This window comes from Alnus glutinosa, chromosome 2 (genome assembly GCF_958979055.1).
Source record: "Alnus glutinosa chromosome 2, dhAlnGlut1.1, whole genome shotgun sequence".
In the NCBI taxonomy this organism is placed as follows: domain Eukaryota; kingdom Viridiplantae; phylum Streptophyta; class Magnoliopsida; order Fagales; family Betulaceae; genus Alnus; species Alnus glutinosa.
Window position 1 is genome coordinate 8,920,956 of NC_084887.1, and position 26,099 is coordinate 8,947,054.

The 26,099-nt window shown below is 35.6% G+C and overlaps 1 protein-coding gene across 1 annotated transcript; it reads right to left on the minus strand.

The window, feature by feature from the left end:
* Positions 1-499: 499 nt before the first annotated feature.
* LOC133860262 (wax ester synthase/diacylglycerol acyltransferase 4-like) lies at positions 500-16,728 on the minus strand. Its single transcript, XM_062295898.1, has 5 exons — positions 16,549-16,728; positions 15,771-16,346; positions 13,643-13,999; positions 12,330-12,467; positions 500-711 (listed from the first exon to the last, which is right to left on the minus strand). Exons 1-5 carry the CDS (start codon positions 16,726-16,728, stop codon positions 550-552), a joined length of 1,413 nt encoding a protein of 470 aa, XP_062151882.1. The 3' UTR covers positions 500-549.
* Positions 16,729-26,099: the final 9,371 nt, after the last annotated feature.

Genomic DNA, 26,099 nt, shown 5'->3' on the forward strand with positions numbered 1-26,099 from the left:
TGGGCCTACTGTTAATCCTTGGGGTGTATTGGGCCTCTTAACCCAACTGGGAGAATTTAGTTATACTACATATATATATATATATATATATATATATATATATATATATATATACACGTGTATTGTATATGTATGTACATTTTTCTAAAAAAAGCTTATGTTTGCCAGGTAAAATTTAATTGTATCGAAAAATATACTGTTTTTTTGGCACGTACGTGCATGTATTCTACAAATGACAGGATTAATGAAAGGTAGTAAATGAGAGGATTATACACATGGTATTTATCAAATAATAGGATTACCATAAATATGTACTTCAGTGCTTGCAATCCATAAAATCAATGATAGATCAATGAATATTACAAGAGAAATAAACGTAGCATATTTATGGTGATAGTTTTAACAATAAACTTTTAGGTAGTATATAAAACCACGAGTAATGCTAGAGACCATATTTTATTCTTTTACAGTTGATGTAACTTTTATTATCACTATTAAATTTGAAATGAATTATTATTAGATCAAAACCCAATGATGTAATTTGACTCCTCAACAATATTCCCGTGTAGGAAGTTCATGTGCTGCTTTGAGGATCATCTCAAAGGCATTTTCCATGCACAACTTGAACTTCTTGGGATCTATGAAATCTTTCTCTGACCCGAGCGAGACCCTTACGTTTCCCATGTAGGTCATCACTGTAATGTTAAGACTCTGCAATATCATAAGAAAAAAAGCGCAGGTTACAATGCTTAACTAAAAGTAAGGTGGACTAGAGAGGGGGAGAGCATTAACCATGCATGAATTAACTAAATTTGAATATATATCAATATAAATTAATATATATATTTTCATTACTTAGTAACTAACAAAATAAGCCTTCGATGAGTTAAGTGGGTGTAGCACTAATGAAGGATGCCTTCACAAATGGAAGTGATACGATGAACAAAAAATTAACACTCTATTTTGAATTTAAATACCTGCTAGACAAATCTATGCTTTTTGCTTGTCTTTTACTCACGTTAGATTGAATCTTAAGTATTTTATATGAAAGAGAGTAGAAATACCACTACACCATAAGGTTGTTAATGATGCTTAATTATGAAAGAAAGGGCTAAAAGGTATGTAAACATCAAAACTCTCCTTGAGATTTCATTCTATGGAAGGGAAAAATGCCTTAGAGGTCCTTAAGTGTAATATTTTATAATTTTACTCTCTAAAGTTCTAAACTTTATCAATAGATTGTTTCGTTAGAGTTCTATTAATTTTTAAACATCCATGCCATGCAATGCCCATTTAAAAGCCAACATGTGTAACAATAGCATAGTCAGCATGTTTACTCACTTTCCGAACATCCTGGCCCGCCACGTAGTGCCATGTCAGATTGACATGCCATCATCATAGTTGAAAACAATTTGACAACAGAGCACCCAAAATTGTGTGTTTCTGTTTGAACCCTAAGTTATTCACTAGCTTTGAGTTAGTCCCTTAGATACATGTTATTTCTTCTTCACTTCTTCCACTTAGTCGTCTTCTTCCCTCAGCCCTCTTTCGCACCGTTGCCTCCACTTGCTGTGACTGGATTGGTGCCACTGTGCGTGACTGAGTTATACACTCTCATCTTTCTTTCCTCCTAAAGAAATGAATTCTATTGTAATCTTTTAGTTTGTATAGTACAAAAGACTAAATACGACCAAGACTAAAATCATGATAGAACTAGTCTACGCTCACAAGCATCTTCTAGGTCTGTAAATTCAGCTCCTCCTACCTCAAGATCCACCTATAATTGTTTTTTTTTTTTTTTTTGGGGGGGGGGGGGTGGTAATATCCATATACAGTTGTCATTTTTATAATTGGTATTCAGGCAATTGAGCTCAAACAAAGCTAATCTTTGCAAGAATGGCCTCAGTCACACACGATGGCAATTGAAATCAAACAAAGTTAATCTGCACTCCACGGCGTCCTTAGGACGCCCTCAAAAGCTTCGATTCCTACTTCAACTCAATCAAACAAGAAAGAGCCTAGGGACAGATGCAGTAAGGCAGAGGAAGAGGAAAAGGACGACTAAGATTGTGATCGCTGGTACAAGCACTTCGATGAAATCGACAAGAGTGTTTCATCTCCATTTTAAAGGTCTACCTAAGCTTTGCAATATGGTCACAATATTTTTTTGAAGCTCAATCTAAGCTTTACTTTTTTCACCAATGTAGGAATGCTATGAAATCATTGTGTTTGATTATTTTTTCCTTTTTTTTTATGTGTGTGTGGAAATTGTTAATACACTGATATGTTTTCATTTTTTTGGCAACAATCATAGTTGGGTTGTGTTGTGTATATAAAGGATTATAAGGATGTTGAGAGGCAGAGGTGGTGCAATAGAGGGCTGAGGGAGGAAAATCGCTAAATGGAAGAAGAAAGAAGACATCTCTAACTTTAAGAGACTAACTTCCCATGCTGACGTGGCATTATATGGCAAGCCAAAGTGTTTAGACGCTGAGTAGACATGTTGATTGTGCTATTGTGACACATGTCAACTTTTAATTGGCCGGGTAATATACATGGCAAGGACATTAAAAAATGAACGGAACTCTCATAGAAAGATCTATGTGATAAAAATTTGAACCTTAGGGAGTAAATTGACAAAATTTAAACATGAGGGAGTGATTTGATAAAAAATGATACTTCAGGGACCTCTAAGGCATTTTTCCCTATACGTAATGCCCAAGGCTCAAAGGACCTAATGATGTTTGTTTCTTTCCCTTATTAAAAAGCAAGTTTTGGAACTCGCCTGATATTTTTAGTAATTGGGCTTTATGGTTTTTGTTGTTGATGATTTATTCTTTTTCTTTTTTTTGGGAGTATAGAAATCAATAAAACGAGGGGGGGGGGGGGGGATTGGAGGTCCTTCGTAATACGAATAAGGGAATAGGAGGAGGGGAGATGGGAATGCAGCCAGAACTATTTTTGACTGTAGCCCAAAAAGTCACATGTAGGAGTAGATGTTATCACTTCTGTTAACTTTTTGAGATTCCCAAGAAGAGGAAGCAGGGATTGTGGAAATAGTGTCGTTGATAATAGGAGAGATCTGCCAATCTTAAGTGTAGGTGGGATGTTGTAAGGCAAGGATGACGAACTTGGAGTCTCCTTCCATTATAAACATCTTGAGCTGGAGGGAGGCTAGTAACATTGCGGCCTGGAGAGCTACAAGAGCCTAGCCCGTGTTGGGATCCCAAGGGGGAACTGATGTAACACCCCACATAATTAAGTGGCAATTATTTTAAATAATTATCAATTTACCACTCAATAAAATTTTAAAAGATTTTAAAATGTTATTTGGGAAAACTTCAATTTACCCCCATGAAGTTGTCACAGATTTGTAATTTTCTAACACCAATGTTTCAATTTTGTTAATTACACCCCATTAAGTTTCAGAAATTTTCAATCCACCCCCTTCCATCTAAATCAACCGTTTGACTTAACAAAATCAAACAAAAAGACGGAAATATCCAAGCCAAATTCATTTGAAGCATAAGCTTGGTCACAGTTGGAGCATGGTCCCAGGAATATCCTTTATGTTGGTCAAAAAGGGTGACCGAAGTTGCTACCGAACAAAGAAGAGACTTAGAAAAGTTTTTTTTTAAAAAATAGTTTGTAGCTGTACCAGAGCCCGAATAAACTTCTCGGGCGGAATACACCCGACTGTACTTTCTTTGGGATAATTAGAAGGAATAAAGGCCCAAACCGCTTTCATAACTATCTCGGCCAAACGTTCTTCAGCTGAAGCCTCCTCGAACCACTGAGCCGGCCTGAAAAATCCAATGGAGTTGGGAAGGGACCTGTTGCTTGGCTCGGCATTGTCAACATCGAAGTTAACAAAAGGTATGCTGCTTGGCCGGTATTTTCACCGCCGGATCTGGCTTGAATATCTATTGGCCTCACAGCCTCATCAACCTCAGTTTTCGCATCCAGTGCAGATTTCTCCCGAGTCTCAACCTCGGCCTCAGTATGAATATTCGGCGACTTTGGCTGATCTATATCTTTTAGAGGAATTGAAATGGCCATGGCCTCAGCTTCAGTAGATCCGGGGGTCGTTCGACCCATGTTTGATGCCCCTAATTTGGCCTTTTTCTCAGCCTCGACTGCCCCGGCATCGAAAGCAGTCTCTTCAATGTTCCTCCTTCTTGGAAAAGAAGATCATGGTGTCGAAATGTTCCTCCTACTGGTCAGACAGCCTCGGCCGGGGCTTCAGCTAACTCAGCCCTCATATGAGCCCATGTTTGAGGCACCCTCTGATCCTCGGGGAAAAATGCAGTCTCGGCCCTTTCCCACTGGCCGGAGACTCTGAACATTTGCTGCCTCCACTATTTGTTGTTTAAGTAGTTCCCAGCAGGGAAAATAAAATAAGGCTTCTTGTGGACGGTAAATTCCACGGTTCCATCTCGCTTTGGGAAAGGTTGGTAGATCGTAAGGAACTCGGCTATGCTCATCCTCTGGTTTAGCTCGGTTCGCCACAGGATGAATAATGCGAATAAATACCTCCATCCGTTTGTCTTAATTTGTGTGGGCCCCAAGTGTACAACCAGTTCTCGAGCAATAGCCAGGAAAGGAAAACGGAAACTAGCCATGAACATCCTTTCATGAATACTGACATCACTACCAACTATAGACAACTCACCTGACTCTTGAAAATGTAAAGAGACTGAATCGGGGATGTTATAGCTTCGGCGAAGGTGGTCTACGGTTTTGAACCAGTTCTCATGAGGAACGAGAGCCGTGGCAGCATCGGCATGGCTGCCATCAGAATCAGAAAGTGTTGAGGAAATTCAAAAAAAAGGAATAAGTGTTGAAGCGATTCGGGAAAAAAAGGAAGAAGTGTTGAAGCGAGTCTAGAAAAAAGGAAGAAGTGTCGAAGAAAGTCGGGAAAAAGGAATAAGTATTGAAGATAGTCGGAAAAAAAAGGAAGGAAAATTCACTGGAAAAGGGAAAAATTTCACCGAAGAAGGGAAGTCCTTGCCAGAAAATGGAAAAAGTTTGCTGGAAAACTCTAAAAATTTGAAAGAGTTCGGGGGAGTGAAAAGTAAAAGGTAAAGGGGGTTTATATAGGATCTCTTTCGGATACCGAAAAGATGCCTCATAAATTCCCAAGCATGCGAAGCGTCCTCAATAAATGCATCAAGTCGAATCAACGCTAACGGTCAAATCAACGTATCAGCATGATGTGACGATTCGCACGTGTATTATAGCGAGTGAATCGGGTAACAAGGACAAAATGACTAACATGCGGCTATACACACCATCTCAGAAAGTGAAACGACTTGAAAAGGGGCATGTTGAATCTCATCATAATCGAAATGACGATATTTCGAACGTCATGCCAGGATGGTTAAGGCGAAATTTTCAAAATTCAAAATTGAATTTCAAAGTTCAAGATAAGTTCCAAAAGAACAGCTTACGACACCTACTCAAAGGTAAATCTCATATTGACCGATACGACCGATGTCACCCTCGGGAAAATTGGCCTCGGCAAAATCACACATAAAATTCATTTCACCAAAGCCATCTCGGATAAAATGAATTAGGGGGTAACTGCTGGGAAATATCCCGACCAGCCAGAATGGGCTGAGTCCAATATTCCCCAAGCCCATCAACAATTAAGGTATAGATCAAATCAATTGGGCCAGTCAACATCTAGGCCCAAAAGCTGATAATGGCCAATTATCGAGTCCAACTCATTCAGAATCGGTAAAATACCAATTCACCAAATATTGTGGCATGCACTCCACGATCCAGAATCGGTGAAATATCGACTCCCTAATTATTGTGGCATGCACCCCACGATCCGAAATCGGTGAAATATCGAACCACGGATTATTGCGGCATGCATGCCATGAAGGCCAAATTATAAGGGAAGAAGCATCCCTCGACAAGTCCTCAAAGCTCGGCACGTGGCCCAATGAAAAAAGAGATTACTCTTGCTACTCCGCTTATAAATACCTCATTAATGCACAGGTATGATTGATTGCTCTCTATTATTCTAAAGTTCTGGTCAAAAGGCTAAAACTAATTTCGGCATCAGAGTGGGATTGTCGAGCTTCCCCCCGACACAGTTTTCTTTATTGCAGGTTGATGGCTCTTAAAGATCAACACATCACCATACAGGAATCTATTTTAACAGTTACTTTCTTGTTTGTTCTAGCAAACAAGAAAGGCGTTCATGGAGAGCTTAAGTTGTTCTTGTGAAAGTGGAACTATAATAGGTTACAAGCCACTGGGACAAAGATTTTGAACAGATGGGTCTCTTCCTTAGAGATATTGAGCGATATCCTTGGGAAGAGAATAGGATTGATCCAATCACAAATGTTGTTGATGTTTATGGGAATGGAGTCGAGAGGCTGGACAAATTCTCTCTAGACCACCAATGCAATAGTACATTTGAAAAAAAAAAAAAAAAAAAAAAAAAGATGGGGCAAGGAATCAAAATTAGATTTGGCAGAGTAATTTAATGGAAGGGGGAAAGAAGAAGGATAAGATGCGAATCTTGGCGGGTACAATATTGCAAACAGTCATCTACAATTTTTTTTTTTTTAATTTTTTTTTTTGTCACTGAGATTGAGTTTCCAAAGGGCTTGCCAGGAATTGCTAGTGACGAAAGAGGGTGGGAAGAGTAGGGTCTATTGTTGGCTTGAAGGATGTAGGCTAAATGAGAGGAAAACCTTCCAAAAGTGGAGAGGGTCCAAAGGAATTTGTTATTGGGGATGAAAGGAATAGGAATTTTTAAAATATCACGAGCACAAGGGTTGTCAATGAGGGGGTGAATAACAGGGTTATCCAGGCATTTTTAGAAGGGTTTATAAGGTAAGAGATAGTTAGGAAAGGCTCTGTGAGGTTAGTGAGTCTTTTTGGAGGAGGTTTGAAAGATTGGAAGGTGTGGATCCAAGGGGAGGACCAAATTAACAGTATGGCAAGCCCTAGCTTCAATCAAATCTTTAGTCTTCAAAATACCGTTCCAGAGCCAATATTTTTCGAGCAAGGGGAGAAAGAAATATACCTGATTTTAGGTATTAGCTTTCAACGAAGCGACCCAAATGCAATCATGTTTTATGAAGCTTCCAGCCTAGCTTGGATACAAAGGCATTGTTAATTTATTTCATTTGTCTAAACCCTAGACCTGCTTGGGAGCGAGGGAGGCATATCTCTATGACTTAAGAGAGATGTTCATAGATTTTTGAGTTGGGAAACCCCACTAGAAATCTTTGAAGAGTTTATCGAGATTGTTGCTAAGGTTGGAGGGGAGAATGAAACTAATCATTGCATAGGATGGGAAAGCCAATGCCATAAATTTTATCTTGATAGATCTTCCAGCTTGGAAGAGAATTTAGTCTCTAGCCTTCTACCTTACTTTTAACCTTGTCTATGATGTCTTGGAAAGTAGCCTTTTTGGATTTGTCAAAAAATGGAAAGTCGTAAATATTTGGCATTGAGGGTGGTTCTTTTGTATGAAAGAAGGTACTGTATAGCTAGAGTAGTGGAGCTATTTGTGTTTTTTACTGAAGTGGATTGAAGACTTCCTAGTGTTGATAGCTTGACCAGACCACTTGCAATAAGAGTCGTGGCATTTCTTGATAGTGGTAGCTTCAGCATATATAGATTTCACAAAGATAATCAAGTCATCTGTGAAAAGCAGATGAGTCATAAAGGGCAATTCATGGCTATTTTGATACCTTTTAGGTTCCCAAGAGCTTCTTCCTTAAGAAGAAGAATTTATAAAACTTCAAAACCAAGGATGAATAAGGTGGAAAAGGGATCCACCTATCTGAGCCCTATGGCAAAGGAGAAAATACCAAAGGGCTGCAGTTGAGGAGAATGGGGAAGAATGGGGAGGATATTCATATAACAATCCAAATTATCCAAGTGAGATGGAATCCCATCTGATCCATGATGGCTAACAAAAATTTTCATTTCATTCTGTCAAACAGTTTTTCCATGCCAATTTTAGAGTCAAGATGCCTCCCTTGGCTATTTTGTTCTTGAAAGAGTGAAACACTCATGAGCATGGATAGATTTATCCTGTATATTCCTCCTTGAAACAAAATTAGATTGGTTTGGAGAAATTAGTTTGGTAAGAAAGGGTTTGAATAGGTTAGGCAAGATCTTGGTGATTATTTTGTAGATAATGTTGCACAAGCTAATGGGCTTGAAATGGTGGATTGAGAAGGGGCCAAGTTGTTTTGGAACAAGAGCAATAAAAGTGTGGTTTTGCTCTTTGAGAAGGTGATTGGCCCTAAATAAATCCTAGATACAACACAAGACATCATGTTTGACAGAGTTTCCAATAGCTTTTGTGGAAAAGGTAGTAAAACCATCCAGACCAAGAGCTTCTATAGAACTGAGGCTGGATAGATCGAGCAGTAGAAGAGGTTGATGAATTCCACATCATGAGCTATATTTGAGGAGGAGAAGAGATGCTTGAAATGGTCTGATAAGCGTTGAATGTTGCACATTCAAGCCCCATAACTTATATATGTTAATTCCTTAGCATTGCTATTTGTTTGATTTTGTGTTGTTTTATTGTTTTCAGATTGTAAATAAAGATGCAATTATTTCCATTGATTTTGGGCTTAAAGCACACTTTGAGAAGACCTAGAAGATATTGGTAAGCTTAACCAATCATAATAGAAGACCTATATGATGTGGTTAAGTTTAATCAAATCAAGTGAAGGATTAAATCGGAATTTATCCACTAAGAGTCAAAATCGGATTGGGTTCAAATTTAGATTCTGCACATGTCTCAGTGTATTAATCATAACTTTTGTGTCAGATATCGGATTGTAATGAAATTGGTGGCATTAGAAAGCTAATAAAAAATGAAACAAATATGTCAGAAATATATTTTCCTGAATTCGGACGTTTACTATGCCAAAATTTCTCTGCAATAAAAGACCGCAATTCTAGACAAATTTAGAATCTTTTTCCTACTTGGATTGAAGTTTCAATCTCATACTTGGACAAGAAGACTCAATAGACAATTTTTCTGAAATTTCAAGAGCTTCTAGGCCTCTCCTAGTCTCTATAAATAGACCCCTAAACTTCAAGAGCAGGTGTGCTTATGCTTGTGCTTGTGCTTGTGCTTAGCTTTAAACATAAAATTCTTCTTGAAGGCTTGACAAGTTGAAGAGGAGAAGAACATGGCAGGAGGCCATCCCAGCACCGCGATGAGCGGCTAAATTCATAATAGGGTGTTGATGTAGCCCTTTCCAAGTAATAATGGTTTGATTATATTTTAATTTGGAATTTTCTATATGTATGATGGTTGTATAACTGTGAAAATTGATCTTAATGTTTATATTCAATCATTATGAATTTCTTTATCTTGTCTTAGAAAGTTTTTTATATTGATTGAACTCAATCCTTCATATTTTCTGTGATTATGTGAATGATTGTTACACAACGGTTTTAATTAACATGTGATCAAGATGGTTAGCTAGGTCATGCCTAGGGAAGACGGATTGTACTACACCCTAGTTTAGTGTAATTTAGGTAAACAGTTCGTACCAACCGAAGATGGGTTATACTATTCTATTGATTGTGTATATCCTATTAAAGACGTAGTTAATTTGTACCTAGGGAAGACGGGTCAAACCGCATCTTAGTGGTTAGGTCGACGGTTCTTGCCAACCGAAGATAGATTATACTTATTATTTAAAGGTAATTTCTTGACTACTCGAGTGAGACGAGCCCTATATTATGCATAATATGAATTTTCCTTGTTAATTTATGATTGACCATTGTTATGCGGTGAGTAGTGAAATCAATCCCCTATTCTTTATCTTATCCATATACTCTTTAAATTTATGTCTTTCACTCTTATGTATTTATTTTTAGAAAAATCAGATCAAACATCTTTTAATTAAGTTATATTTAATCTTGAAAAGCTTGATAACAATACCTACGTAATCCTTGAGGTTCGACACTCTCTCTATAGCCTTATCCTACAAGGATTCGTTCTATTGCGAGTGGTTAATTTTATTATTGATATATTTTGGTAAGCAAAAGACCACATCATGGTCCACAAGGCAAGTACCAATAGTGAGGATTAGGACAAATGGTTTGTTTATGGCCTACAAGTTCGCATGAGACACAGTAGAAAGCAACACCCTAACACTTGAAATGGATCCTGGTGGGGGGTATACTATCTCTAATGAAGTTGAAATCGAGGATGAGGGGCTTATGAATTGAATGTCCGACTCCACTTGGATTGGAAGATGTCTTCGACAATTATGCCCGGATACTGGGGAAATTAAGGGCAGAAGTTTAGGTTTATTTCGTCAAGGATCAAAGAAAGGGACCAAGATTTGAGTATCAAGAGGGAGCCTTTATTATTCAAGGGAGCTTGGATGAGAACTCTGTTAAAATGGGTTCACTGAGGGAAAGAGAAGAGGAACTTGATAGGTTCCAGTTCTTCCACAATATATGGATAACGAAGATCTACGCTTTGGATAGAGTGGCCCAAACCATTTGTGGATTGAGGTATTTGAGGGCCATAATTTTTCCAAAAAGAGCTAGGGTTTCATGGTGAGGGTTTTTAGAGGGAATGATTTCGAGTTTTGAGGAGGTATCATCGCAACCTAGGGCTTCTAATTGGGATATGAAGTATTCAAAATATGGGTCACAGTCAGGGTGGAACCATGACTTTTTGTGTGGGGAGTCCGAACTTACATAAATAGATAAATACATAGAGGCATATAATCTCTCCATGTGTGTATGTGCGTGTATATGTAAACAAAAACAGAAATGTCTTAAATTTTAAATTTATACTAAGTCATGAGTCTTAAATGTATGAAAACATTACATGTCATAAGTTACGAAGCGATCTAATATAATGTAAGAGTAGAAAATCTGTCATATGAGAGTCAAAAACTATATATTTTACAGTCTTGAAAACATAATGTGATAAAGAAGAAGAATAAAAAATAAACACTAAAATAGTTATAAAAACATTAGGTCGGAACAAGAAGAATTAGAAACAAAAAGATAGCCAAAGAAAAACTTGTATTCAAAAGCTACCTTATTAATATTTCCTTGTGTTGCATTAAAACATGAGTTGTGTAGTTGGCTTGATGGTGAATGGTCATCTTTTCATTATTTGAGGCACAAGTTCAAGTTCCTTGGGAACCATATTCATGTATTAAACTTTTAATAGATTTTAAATATGAAGACTCTCAAAACAGCTAGGGGTGGGTAAATTATCTGACTATTGCTTACCGAATTGCCATCGACCACCTACCAACTAATTTCGGTTCGGTAGTTAGTATAAAATTTTGTTCTAAAAGTCGGTTTGGTTAAAATTTTAACCGACTTGCCGAACCAAACCAAACCACTTTTTAACCGACCGATTAACTGAACCAACATAAAACGAAACGTTTGATCGTTTTTTTTTTCCTTTGGAAAAATCAAAACGACGTCGTTTTATTACCCATGTTAACCGAATGTTAATCGACTTAACCGACCAACTTAACCGATATTTTCGAAAATATAGTTTGTCGGAATGAAGTCGATGAATTATCTAAAAATATTTATAGTAGAGGGGTCAAAGTATCAAAAATAATATTTCAATAAGCATTTTGAAATGGTTTGGGATTGCGCGGGAACCCCAAAGCTGGCTCTAGCTCCGCCCTCGGGGTTTTCCATAGGAGAGGTGAGAGAGGTAGGTTACTCCAACAGGGAGGTCTGAAGAGATTAGGTTAATAGAGAAGGAAAATGGAGAGACAGAAATAGATGAGACACAGGGACGATGGGGCTCTTCACTTTTGAGCAGGAGGTAGATGGGAGATCTAGAAGAGCGAGTAGGCGTTCAGACTTTACTTCTGTAACTAGTGTGTTTTTATTGTTTTATTGGTTTCCTTGTGTTCTTGTTGTTATTTTGTTTAATTTATTCTTACTTTTTTCGATTCGACCCGACTTTTAAAATATATATATATAAAACGTTGTTGTTTTGGTGAGTATATATTCATTCTTCCCTCAGAAGAACATTCTTTTATTTGCTGAACTTTTTTCGTCTTTGTTGAAGAACAAATTTGTGTTCTTTGACGAAACCAAAAAAAAAAAAAAAAAAAAAAACTGGAAAAAGCCATGCATAAAGCCCAACCCTCTTCCGAGTTGACTTTCGAGTCAACATCTCAGATCGAGGCAAGTCGGTTGAGAAGTTCGGATCATCGGAAGGAGTGTCGGAGGTTTTCCGACGATCCCAACTCCAATAGCGATGGTGTGGTGGCTACCGTTATCACAGAAGGAGCAAACTCAGATGGAGATAGTTTATGACAACTTTAGTATACCTGAGGTATGCCAACCGACATGAAGTATAAACCTTTAATTGGATGATTTGCCAAAGCCATTTGCTCCACTGGCCCTCTAATATTTGATATTGCCATGCTCGAGTTGCTTATTGCCTTATAGATGTATCCAGCTGCTGCCTGCAACCAAGACATGCCCATATATAGTATAAGAAAAAATTTGACTTGTTTCTTCAAAATATAGCTTAATATATTTGGGTCACTAATGATGGGTGTAGTTCATGATGCACAAGATGTCTCGGGTTGTGACCCAAAAAAACTGCAAAAAGGTACCAGCGTGGGATTCACTTTTTTTCATGTGGTTGAGGAGCTAATGAGACGTGATTTGGTAGCTAGAACTTGAGCTCATGTCGGTGGTGGCTTGGCAAATTTGGTTTTGAAGGAATGCTGCATGTGGTGCATGGAGGTGACTTTATTCATCCTAATTAACCTAGTCTTCCTAAAAGCAAATAACTCTCTTGATGAATTCAGAAGGAGCACGAGCCAGATGCGCGGAGTACCATACCTGAAGTATCACCAACACTTTGGCAGAAGCCCCCCACAGGTATAGATAAATTAAATTTAATTGGGATGTGGCTGTGGATAAGGACCATAGGAGCATAGGAATTGGTATTATATATAGTGCGGGATCACGAGGGAGTCGCCTTGGCAGCACGATGCACAACCAGAAGTATTTCAATAGACCCTGTTGTGGCTAAAGGTTTGGCTGCTCTATATGCTGTGGAGTTTAGTAGGGTGATTGGTTTTTAGGATATAATTTTGGAGGGTGATGTCTTACAAATTGAAAATGCAATCAAAGTAGAGCACAAAAACTGGAGCAATTTTGGTCATGTTATAGATGGGATCAAAGAAGGATTGAGCCCGCTGAAATCTTGGAGGATTGCTCATGTCAAGAGGGAAGCAAACTCAGCCGCTTATGTTTTAGCTAGAGAAGCTATTAAGTGTGTCATAGATAGTGTTTGGCTTGAACAAACTCCAAAACTGTATCTATGGTATTGTTACTAGAGAAAAATTGACCCCCGTTTGACTGTTGATAATAATAAAATACAAATTGTTCAAAAAAAAAAAAAAATGTACATAATAGAGAATATCAAATCAAGTAACTCGTGTTAACTAACATGTATTAACTTAACTTCGTATATAGAGTGCTTTTCTTTTTACTTGGAAAATGTAAAATGTTAGATGATTTTTGTTAAATTAATGACGAGGAATCAATGAGCAAATGTTAATTAGAGGATTACTATCTAGAGATAATTAATAAATGAGTTCAAGAGGGAGGAGGATCATGTATGTACCTCAGGGCCTCTAAGTTTCTGCATAATATTCAGAAGGCTACTAGTGAAGAGAACAGCCAAAGAGTTTCTCTTCTTCTTCATTAGTTTATGTGTTTTCCACACAAACTCAAGAGGGTTTGATGAGGAATCGAAATCTGTAAACTTTGGTATTGATAGATGCAAGAGGCCAAATCGGTTCCCCCATGGGGCATCCGAGTCAGGTTTCAGCATCTCCTTCACTGACTTGTAGCCCCCAACCATCCTCGTATTCATCAACACAATTCCAGTGGAATCTGCTTTGCTTGAATTATAGCTCATCTCTTGCATGTACAAACGGGCCCCAAGGAAGATCATGCCGGTAATTACATCATTTATCGTCTGCACTAGACAAAACGTGATTCATCAATTGATTGCATGGATTCTTAATTATGACCAAACTAAGAATGCTATTGCTAAGTCACATTCAAATTAATTAAGGATGTTTTGTTGTCGGTAAGAATGAGCAGAAACTAACCCCCAATTAAGGAGGATATTGTTTCCCACTTTGAAGAAGAAGATTCACAAGAGGAAACATGAAACTGGAATGCTTCTGGAAATCAAAGAGAAAACGACCCATTTTGCTAAGTTGTGAGCACATATATTAGCATTTCCATGAATTTTGAAGCTGACTAAATTTAAAAGTTAGAGAGCAGCGTCGTCAAAGAGGATGAGAGATACATGGCAATTAGGTGAGATCTTGGTGGTTGAAGGTTATGACTACTAATGGTTAGCTATCAACCTAAGAGTAGGAGGACCATCAATTTTTAGTCCTTTTAAAATTGATATAACTTTTAAAATTACTATTAAATATTGATAGATCACTATGAATAATTATATAATTAAGGAGGATATAGTCCTCCTTATATCCCCCTCAATGTTACGTGGCTTTTAACTATAATCACCATTAGATATGATCAAAATTCAATAATAATCATCTCAAATTCAATGATGATTTCGAAAATCACATGATATTTGGAAGGATACAAAGGAAGACTAGTCCTCCTTATAACATTACTCGGTTACTATTAGATTTTGATCCAATAGTAATTTTAAAAATCACATCCAGTTTAGGAAGACAGGAGTCCAATTTATAACATTAATCATCAACCTAAAGCTTCCATCAAGACGAGTAACTCTACATGTCATATAAATGTCCATAAAGTATCTATCAAATAATGAAGTGGCTTTTAAAATCACTATTTATGAATTTGATCAATCACATGCCTAATAGTGATTTTAAAAGCCGCCTCATTATTTGATGAACACTTGATGGCCATATAGAATTACTCCATCAAGACTAACATATCAAAATGATAAGCCAATGATTAGTTTATGTTACAATTATATATTGAATAAAATCAATGAAAAGTATTAGGAAAAAATGCACTTTATCCCTTAGTTGGACCCCTCTTTCGATCTTGGCTCTAATGTTTAAAAAGTGGTGATCGACTCCCATTGTCCATCCGTTAGCTATTTTTTTTATTTTTTATTTTTTACTTTTTATTATTTTTTTTATATATAATTTTTAGGGGATGAAGTCCCCAAAAGACCCACATTTAAAACAATAAAATAAAAAACTTTAGCCAAATGGGGGTAGCTCGGCCACCCCCGTTCAAGCCAAAGGGGTGGATCGACCGCCCCCAATGGCTCACGGGGGTGGTTTCGGCCATCTACAACTTTTTTATTTTTTGTTTTTTTTTTAAAATAAAAAATAAAAAATTGTATTTAACCTTTTTTGAATTATATATATTTAAAAAAAATGGGCATTTTTGGGACTTCATCTCCTAAAACCCCAAGTACAACCCACGTGGGTCATTATCTGCCAAAGAATACGAAAATGACTAATAGATGACCAAACTTGCCAACAGGTAAAATTCCAGGGGAGTCGATCGTAACTTTCTAGACATTAAAGTCAAGATCGAAAAAAGATATCAACTTGGGGGAATGTGTATCTTCATCAAAGTATTAATTATATCTCACCTAATCCAGTGCTTTAAACAAAACTAGAATGCATATAGGGTTATGTTTATGGCTACTTGCCTACTAGCATATTATTATATCAAATATGAAACTGCAATATATAATTTATGTAAAACTTTGTTGGTCTTACCACTCCGAGCTTAGCCTTTATGGATTTGATATGATCAAGAGAGAATCTCATAGTTGATATCGTAATTGGTCGAAACTCCACTGCTTCATCCGCCGACCTTATAGGTGTCTGATCATCTTCAACAAAACTGCTCTTTAAAATGCTCCACCCAAAATCAGAGATTTTGTTATAGATCAAGGAAGAGATTCGAGTCACTGTCCCACAAATACTTCTAATATTGTGACTTTCTGGTGCTGAGCGTTGGTGAGAAGTAAATTTTAGGGGGAGAGAGGGATTATCAGCTCTTTGTAGACAAGAAAGCAGAGCACCCATGAGAGAGTAGCCATCGCCAAGGGCATGGTGAAGCTTGAATATGATATTACCAGCTGCATTGCTTGTTGGATACTGGAACATGTGAATTTCCCATAGTGGTTTGCTTTGGCGAAAGTGATCCATTGCAATCCTTGATATGTAGTCGTCAAGATACTCATCGTATGATGTGGGTGACAAGCCGCTAGGGAAAATGGGGACGTTTACGTGGTCTTCAAGCTTCACTTCAACCCTTTTCCATTGTTTCTCACCCTTTGTATCTGTAACCTGTTTTCAAATTCTCTCTACTTAGTTCCACTTTTGAATGGGCAAATGCAAGAGGATTTTTTCCAAGAAAACTACTTAATGACTAAATTTGATTTTTTTCCAACCTCTATTCTTACTTTTCTCTTCGAAAAAAAAAATCAATTTACCATATATTATCTAATATCGAAAAAGTAATGAATTAAGGAAGAGAGAAAAAGAGCACCATGATGGAGGAAAAGCGTGGGTTGATGGGAAGGAACAGATCCTTGACCAATGACATGGTCTGCATGTCGTTGATTGGAACCTCAGATTCCAAGACAGAAATAACGGATATGGAAAGCACAGAGCTGTTGAAGTATTGTCCAGTAGGACTCACTGGCTCAAATCCCTCCCAGAACTCCATTATGGTCTACTGTGGAGAGGACTCAGAAAATTAGTTAAGCCCAATGTAGTGGCATTCGAAGTTTATTTATTAGTTTACTTTATATATCCCCATCTTGAAGTGTCCTTTGGTCGGTACGTGCCGAATTTCACTTTTTGCATTTTCTATGAGTTGTTGCCCGCCGACAAATTAGGGGTACACAGTTACAGTTATTTATAATATTTATAAAATACGGATAAATATTCGCATCATATTTTTATTATTTACATCCATATGGTTGTTGCGGTTATTATCCGTTATCTATATATTAGGTAATGGGCCTATTGAACTATCTATGGGTCTTTATTAAGACTTCTTTTAAGTAATTTTAAAAATAATTTACGTCAATTTTTAGTCTTTTGAACTTTTTTAAAGCCTTAATATTTTAAAAACATATTAATTGCACAATACTTTTGCATTTTTATGTAAGTGTTACACAAGAAACCAACACAATTAACCAAACTAATATAACCGTAACTTATACTTAATCAAAAACGACATCCTTTTTTAGTGAATTTATAAAATATATATTTTATATAAAGGGTATGCGAATAGTAATATTTTTGCTAACCGCATCCGCATGCACAAATATATGCAAATAATGAATGCGTGCAGTTACTATTTGCCCATATGTACACCCCTACCACTAACTATAAAAAGACATCTTCTTTGTTTAAAGTGAAATGGAAAAGACTAATTTTATATAAATAAGATTTTGTTTGGTTACATTTAATTTTGCTTTTACATTCACCACAACTTTATGATATTGTTTTTTATTTTTTTTTCTTTTGTTTTTGCTTCTTTAACTTGTCCAATAACTTTTTACTGAATATTACGTATGTTGAGAAATTCGAAATAGCGGAAACAAACTCCTAGATCAGTTTTTTTTTTTTTTAAATGAAAAAAAAATAATAATAATAATTAAAGGATTGGTTGGACCAATTTATATGATAGTTGTAAGATAAAATTGTAATATATTACTGCTGATTAATAAATCCTGATTAATTCCTTCATTTGAAACTAGTTTTGGTTGGAAGTTAATTGGTACGTGATGCACTAAAAAAAAAACCTAGTTAATTGGTATGTTTTGGTCTTTCTTTTCTTTTCGTTTTCTAACTCATGTTATATTTGGGTTAAATATAAAAAAACTCATTTAACTAACAGCCGAGTTTAGAATAATTTTCTTAATTTTTAAGTGTATTAAAGCGACCCATCAAACTACCAAGTTATGCAAAAATAGTAACGTTTCTTGTACAATTTTAATAACCTTTTTTTCAAGATCAACCATTGAATATTTAGGGCATCCATGTAGGAAAACAAATCCAACGATTGATTATAAAAATAAAAAAAAATAAAAAAAGAGGAAGATCCTATGGGGTGACTTGTGGCCCAAAGAGGTGGATGCCAAACCAGCAGCCACCCCTTTCTTTTTTCTTTTTTTCTTTTTTTTCAAAAGAAAAAATAATAATTAATTTTTTAGTTTAATATATGTGTATTTATTTATTAAGATCGACATGGGTCGCCATCTTATTGGCTTTGACGTGACACCTAAAGGAATTTGTCAAATTTTTTAACTGAATTTGACTGAAGGGAGTGATTTGTATTTTTGGCATACCATAAAGACATCTGAGTTCATTTTGATACCACAGAGAGCTAATTGTAAATTAGGTAAACCATGATAAAAAATAAAGACTCATAAAATTAATCGCAACCAAAATATAAAAGTAGTAAAGAAATGGGATTTGATTCTTACACTACACCATCACAACAACTGCACAACAACCCCTCACATGAGGATGGGCCCCAGTGTGTGGAGCTCATCCTCATGTGAGGGGTTGTTGTACAGTTGTTGTATTCGTGTTGTAAATCTAACATTTTCCTAAAGAAATAGACACTAATATTTTGGTTACAAAGCGGAAACTCTTTGCACCAAAAAGAAAAACCACTCCAGGACAACCAAATCCAAAAAATTAACTAACAGAAGAAATAACTAATTACAAGATAGTAGTACTCACAATACCCTTGCAGTAATTGTACCTTGAACTCTAACAAGTACCTTGAACTCTAACAAGTACCTATACTTGAGGGCCTCTATACCAGGCCCTTCTAGAAAGTTCTTCAATTGATCACTTTTAACTAGAACTCCTCTCTAGTTAGACTTCAAACAGTTGAATAGTTATAATACAAATACTCTAAGAGAAATAGTACATAACACAATTTCTGCCTAAACTCTATTCTTTTAGTACACTGAAATTCTATTCAGAATCCTTAAAGAAACAATGCCTAGAAACCCCTTTAAATAAGTTTCAAAAATCTTATTTCTACACAAATTCAAATTTTTATAGGCGACGTCCAGACAGTACTTCGAGCTTCGGGCAAGTAACAGCAAACCCTATGACTTTGCCGAAGCACATCTAGACAATTGCAGGTGAAGTCTTCTTCGTTCACAATCTTCACTTAAGCGTCCGAACATCCTTGCAAATAAATGATTTCTATGGTTCACGTCCGCTGGACCGTCCATATCATATTTAAATTTTCATCTAACTATAATACGGTGATGAGACATTAATGTAAAAACGTGCATGACTTTTATCTCTAGCTCTACTATATATGTAGGACCAAGTGAACGTGGTCCTGATCAGACACATGCATTAATGTAAAATGTGCATCATGACTTTTGTCTCTCTACATATATATATACCTAGGAGCTAGAGTGTACGTGGTACTGATCAGACATTAACGTGTCAGAAACTTTCTCATGGCGGAGGCGGCAGAGGCAGATATGACTTCTTCACACATTAACCATAATTACTTGCAACCTAATACCAAACTCATTAATAACCGTTAACTCAACAACAATCAATTATTTATTGTATTTAGGGTGTATTTAAAATTGCGTTTTCGTAGATAAAAAATGTAATTTTAAACCAAATCATAAAAAATGAATCATTTAATAATTGTATTTTTAAAAATTTGAAATTTGAAAATGCAGAAAACTGTTTTTTCAAATCGCAGTCAAGGGGATTTTTTTGAAAACGAAGAATTTTACAGGCTAACCTACAATTTTAAAGACCAAACTACGATTTTACCAAACGCTTAACTACGTTTTTAAAAATCACTTTTTCAAATCGCAAATTTTAAAATCGTTATTTTTAATTCGTACTTTTTGAAATCGAAAGCCAAACGGACCCTTATAACTCTTCACGAAGAGTTATGATACTTCTATATAAATTTAGAAAATAGAACATAAGATTTCATTCTAACTTTTTTTGTTTTTCTTTCTCTTTTCTCCTCCATCAGATTTCTATTCTAACAGGACAAAATCCTTCTACGTTAGATCCTTGAAACTATTTTCCTACAATTGTATTATATATAGTCATAGGGATTATGGAAAAAGTGAAAGAAAAATCTGAAGTAGCGAAACAACAATTTGAAGATCTTCAAATTATTGTGCAGAAAATCCTTCAAACAATCAACAAACAAGTCATGGGTTTGGCATCTACAATTGGTTTTTATAATATTCATCTATTATTGCACAATCCACGAGAAAAATCACTTACAATCACTGTGGGTGGTTTATAATACACTGGTAATGTTGAATTTCTGAAGTGCCACTATTTACTAGAGGAAAATCACTAGAAAACACCTGTTCCATCTCCATCGAAGACACTGGAGACATATCTTTCCATTGAGCGTATGGAAAGCCGACCTGGATCCAGATCCAAGCCCGAAATTAAACCTAGATCTTGACCTGTGCCATTCCACTAAGGTTGGCAATTCGAGTTACCATGTCAGGTTCAGGTCAATCCGGTTGACCTGCCAACCCGTTTTGGCCAACCGAAACCCAACACGATTAGCTAAACGGGTTGGATGGGTCAACCCGTCGGGTGGGTGGGTCACCTATCGGGTTAGCCGGTCAACCCATTTAGCTAATCAAGTCATAAATGAGTTGATGGGTCATAAACGGGTTGGCGTGTCAACCGATTCAAATGATTCCAAAAAGACTGGAAGGTAATTGGACTGGCAAGAAGACTACAGGATTTTCTCAATCCAATTTTCAAAATAAAATCTGCAAAAATATTGGGAAAAGGAAGAATCTTCGCTTTAAGGCCATCCAAACGTGAATCGTAGATTTGAACCACAGCTTGAATTTACAATTCCGGATTTGGCACAATTGGAGATCACAACTGATAAAAGATTAAAGGGTCCACATCTTTTAAGAATTGTTAGACCTGATGTACAGCATTCAAGGGATTCATAGTCTAAGAGAATGCACTATTCCACTCTTCCAAGAAGAGGCGAATGGATCAATCCGCCAAATCCAGATCTAGAATATTATCGAGCTTACCGGAACAAATATCAGCATCGTATAACTTATTCCAGTGACAATTGATTTCCCATATTATTATTATTTTATTGTTGGTTTGTATTCAGACTTACATTTTTATTTTCGTTTTATGTAAGTATGGTAAAGAACACATTTTTATTAGTTTGTAATTAATAAGCTTTATTATTTAAATATTATCCTATCCACATTTTAAAAGGGCTATAAAAAGCGGTATATATGCCTCAAAGGTTGAAAACCTTAATGGCATCAATTTTAGAATGTGGAAACTAAAAATTTCTTATGTACTGACGCATGAGACACTATTGTACACTCTTAATCCTGTAAAACCAAAATTGGATGGTCAACATGACGAAGAGGTTATTAAGAAACAAGAAAAATGGGTAGAAGACAACCTTATGGCAAGAGCTACTCTTCTTCATAATATGAAAGATAATATCATTCCTCTTTTTGAAGAACACCAATCAGCAAAAGGTATGATGGAAGCCTTTGATCAAAAGTATGGACCTCAATCTGATACACATACAATTGTTATTAAATAAATATAAAAATGCACATGTGGATGAAAATGATTATATAGGTAATTATGCTAATCAAATGGAACTTGTTGCAAAAGAATTATCTAATGCAGGTCATCTAGTGTCTGACAAGATGCAAGTACCAACCATACTTAATAGTCTTCCTTTATCATGGGAGTATGTGGGTCTTTGACACTTAATGGCAAAGATATTTCCATGACATTACTCCTAGTACTACTTATGTTGGAAGAAGAAAGGATGAAGCAAAGAAAAATAGAAGGGAAAGCTACAAAGTTAATGATGGTACAAACAACTACACAACCATCGCATGCACCCACATTCAGAGGACACTTAAAGAAATTTAAAAGAAAATGGAAGGGCAAACCTAAAGGAAATTTCAAAAACAAAATAGCATGCTACAGATGTGGAAAGATAGGAAATTTTAAAGCAAATTGTCCAAATAACAATGGCAGTAAGAAACAGAAAGAAATTGCTATGACAATTACTGAATTAATGATGTCAGAACCGACTACAAATTCTTGGTGGATAGATTCAGCGACAACAAGACATATCACAAGAAGTCGAGAATTTTTTGTAGATTTCAAAGAAAAAGCAATCAGTAAACACAAAGTTTACATGGGCAACAATACTTATAGCGATGTCTTAGGTGAAGGAAAATGTAAGATTTCTGTCAATGGTTCTGTTGTTGTTTTATACAATGTCTTGTTTGTACCAAGTATCCATAGAAGTGTAATATCTATACCTATATCAGATGATAAAGGATACGCTATTAAGTTTAAATCAGGAAATGTGTACATTAGAAGAGGGAATATATCAGTAAAGGGTACAAAAATAGACAATATGTATTTTCTCAAAGTTGATAATAAAAAATCTATTTCTGATTATTTGAATGTGTCGATTGATAGTTCTTTCTTATGGCATTTAAGACCAGGTCGATTACATAAATAATGGTAAATTAATTCGAATGAGTATTATTACCAAACATCATTTTTGAAGATTTTAATATATGTGAATTATGTATTAAAGGGAAATTGACTAATAAGTCTTTTTCAAAACATTGGAAATCAACAGAATTATTGGAAATAATTCATTCAAATATATGTGGACCTTTAAGAACTAAAACACATAGAGGAATGGAATATTTTATTACTTTTACTGATGATTATTCGAGATATTGACATATTTACCTACTTAGACATAAGTCTGAAGCTATTGAAAAATTTAAAAAATATAAATTAGAAGTTAAAAAATAATTAGGTAGATCCATCACAAGCTTAAATAATGATATAGGTGGTGAGTATGAAGCCATGGGATTTTTCTGTAAGGAAAATGGAATACAGTATTTATTCATGATGCCCTATAAACCTCAACAAAATGGCATTGCAGAGAGGTAAAATAGAACTTTAATAGAAATGACTAGACCTATGATGGCCTATGTTGATTTATCTGTTCATTTTTGGGGAGAGGCATTATCAACTGCAACATATATTCTTAATAAAGTTAAGACAAAATCAAAGCCACTTACACCTTATGAATATTGGACATGCCTTAGGCCAAATATTCAGCATCTCAAAGTATGGGGATGTAAAGCACATATTCTTATCCCAAAACCTTTAAGAGATAAATTAAGAAACAAAACCTTGGAATGCAGGCTTATAGGGTATGTGGATAATTGTAGTGGTTATAGATTTTATCATTCTAAAAAAGGATTGATAGAAAGCAAGGATGCTATATTTCTTGAGAATACCAATCAAATCACTCATACAGATGAACTCACATTTTTTCCAAGACATAGAACCTCCACTAAACAACTCACATGAGAGAGATCTTCAGCTTAGTGGGAGTATTAAAAGGAAATTTGATGATCTATCTCACATGGATACAGAAGATAAAGATAGTGGGAGTAAAAGACAAAGGCAGCCATCAATTAAACTCAAATATCATTATGTTCTAAGTGTAGATGGCCTAAATCTACAAGATAAAAAAGCAATGAATATCATTGATGCTGATAAATGGATTGAAGCTATGAATGATGAAATTGATTCAATTAGGAACAACAATGTATGGGAACTCATAGATCTTTCAAGTCAAAGGAAAGCAATAGGATGCAATTAGGTATTCAGAAAGAAATTCAAAGCAGATGGAAGCCTTAACAAATACAAAGCTAGGTTGGTAGCCAAAGGATTTACACAGTAACCCAGTATAGACTTTGTAGATACATATTCCCCTGTAGCAAAGTTTACCTCTATCAGAATAATCATATCTATTGTTGCTAAAATGGATCTAGAATTACATCAACTAGATGTGAAGACAACATTTTTAAATGGTGAATTAAAAGAAGATATCTATATGATTCAATCCGAGTGATTTGAACAAGATGAACATGAAGAAAAGGTCTACAAATTGAAAAGATCTTTATATGGACTAAAACAATCATTAAGACAATGGTATTTGAAATTCCACCAAGCCATACTAGAAAATGGTTTCGAGGTAAGTCCACTAGATCATTGCATTTATTTATGTAAAAATAATGATAAATTAACTATACTATCATTATATGTAGATGACATATTGTTGACTAGAAATCGCCTAGATATGATTAGTAAAACTAAAGTTTTCTTAGCATCCAAATTTGAAATGAAATACATGGGCACTGCTAACTATGTTTTGGGAATAAGAATTTCTAGAGAGAGAAATTCAAAATTGTTATACCTGGATCAAGAAAAAATATTTGGAAAGATACTTAAAAAGTTTAAAATGGATAATTGTAAACCTTTAAGTACACCTATTTCAAATGGTTAACATTTGAGCAAAACGATGTGTCCCCTAAATGAGACAAATATTAAAGAAATGGAATCAGTTCCATATGCTCAGGCAGTGGGTAGTCTCATGTATGCTATGACAAGTACAAGCTCTGATCCAGGGAAGGCACACTGGCAAGCAAGAAAGCGAATATTTAAATATTTGCGAGGTACCAAAAACATCAAGCTATGTTTTGGTATAAGTGATCTAAAAATTGTAGGATAAACACACGCAGATTTTGCAGGAGATGCAGATGATAGAAAGTCTAGATGTGTTCCTATTTGCTGGTATAGTTGTTTCTTGGTCTAGAAAGAAACAAAATTGCGTTGCAAAATCCACAATGGAGGCTGAGTATATATCATTCAGCACAGCAATAAGTAATGCAATCTGAATTGAACATTTTATTGAAAGTCTAAACTTAGGTATAAGTAATAGACCTGTCAATGTGTTTTGTGATAATAAGTCTGTTATTTCTTTAATAAAAAGTAGTGCACATAGTACTAAAGGTAAACACATTGATATAAATTATCACTATATTCAAAATATAGGAGAGAAATGTTAAATAAAGGTTGAATTTATTTCATCAATTGAAATGGTAGCCGATCCTATGACCAAAGGATTGTCTTTAGAAAAATTCAAAGAGCATGTAGCAACAATGGGATGGAGATATACCTAAGTGATAGCTACATAGGTTAATACATAATCGGAAGGATCTGGGGACGCCTAGAAGAACGATTTTATGCACTTCTGCTCTATATTAAAATAATGGTCAAATTTAGAGCGGATGACACTAATGAGGTACGGATATTACATCTCACATAAATGTAAAAATCCATTTGAAAGGCATTATGTTGGGATCAGGTAATATCTATGCTTTGAGAGTGTAAAAATATGCTAATAAGGTGTATCAAGAAAAACCTCAGGAATAGAGATTTTTCTAGAAAGTACTTGATCAAAAATTTAGTGCGGGTCGACACATGGTTTTGTGTATGACTAAAGTTGTCAATCATGGAATGGGTACAAATTATACTCACATTCATGGAAAATTGATGTCGTTCGTTTGTAAGATGACAAAATGAAATCATCCCTCATATGTTATTGGTGTGATAATATATGGTGAAGGATGCAGTCAGATAAAAATGATAAAAAAGGGCACTGCTTCTTGCTTAGTCCTATTCTGATTTTGGACCTATGACAACTCAACCAAGGCTTCCGCTTCCCGCTCCTCCTAAAAGACAAGAACTAGATGCTTTTTTTCATTGTTTTTTTAGTAACCAACTTTTAGTAATATAGATTTAAATTCTAAAAAGATGCCACATAAGATGAGGTGTGGGAGAAGTGTATGAAAGATGTATGAGAATTATTTTCATAAAGGAAAGAGATTGATGTTCACACTTTGATACATAGTCTTCTAGATGCGAAGAGTGAATACAAATAAGAAACGAGTCAAAGAGAAAACTCTTATTAACCATGGCATCAACAAACTCTTCAAAGTGTGATCTTCTATACAATTGACATCAGAAATTGAATCAATGAGACAACTCATTAACCATGGCATCAACACAATCAATTATACTACTCCTTGGTTCTATTGTTGCACTCCATGTCCAGTGAAGCATGATCTAAAAACCCATAATTTGAGATGGAATTAGAGAGCTTTAAGATAT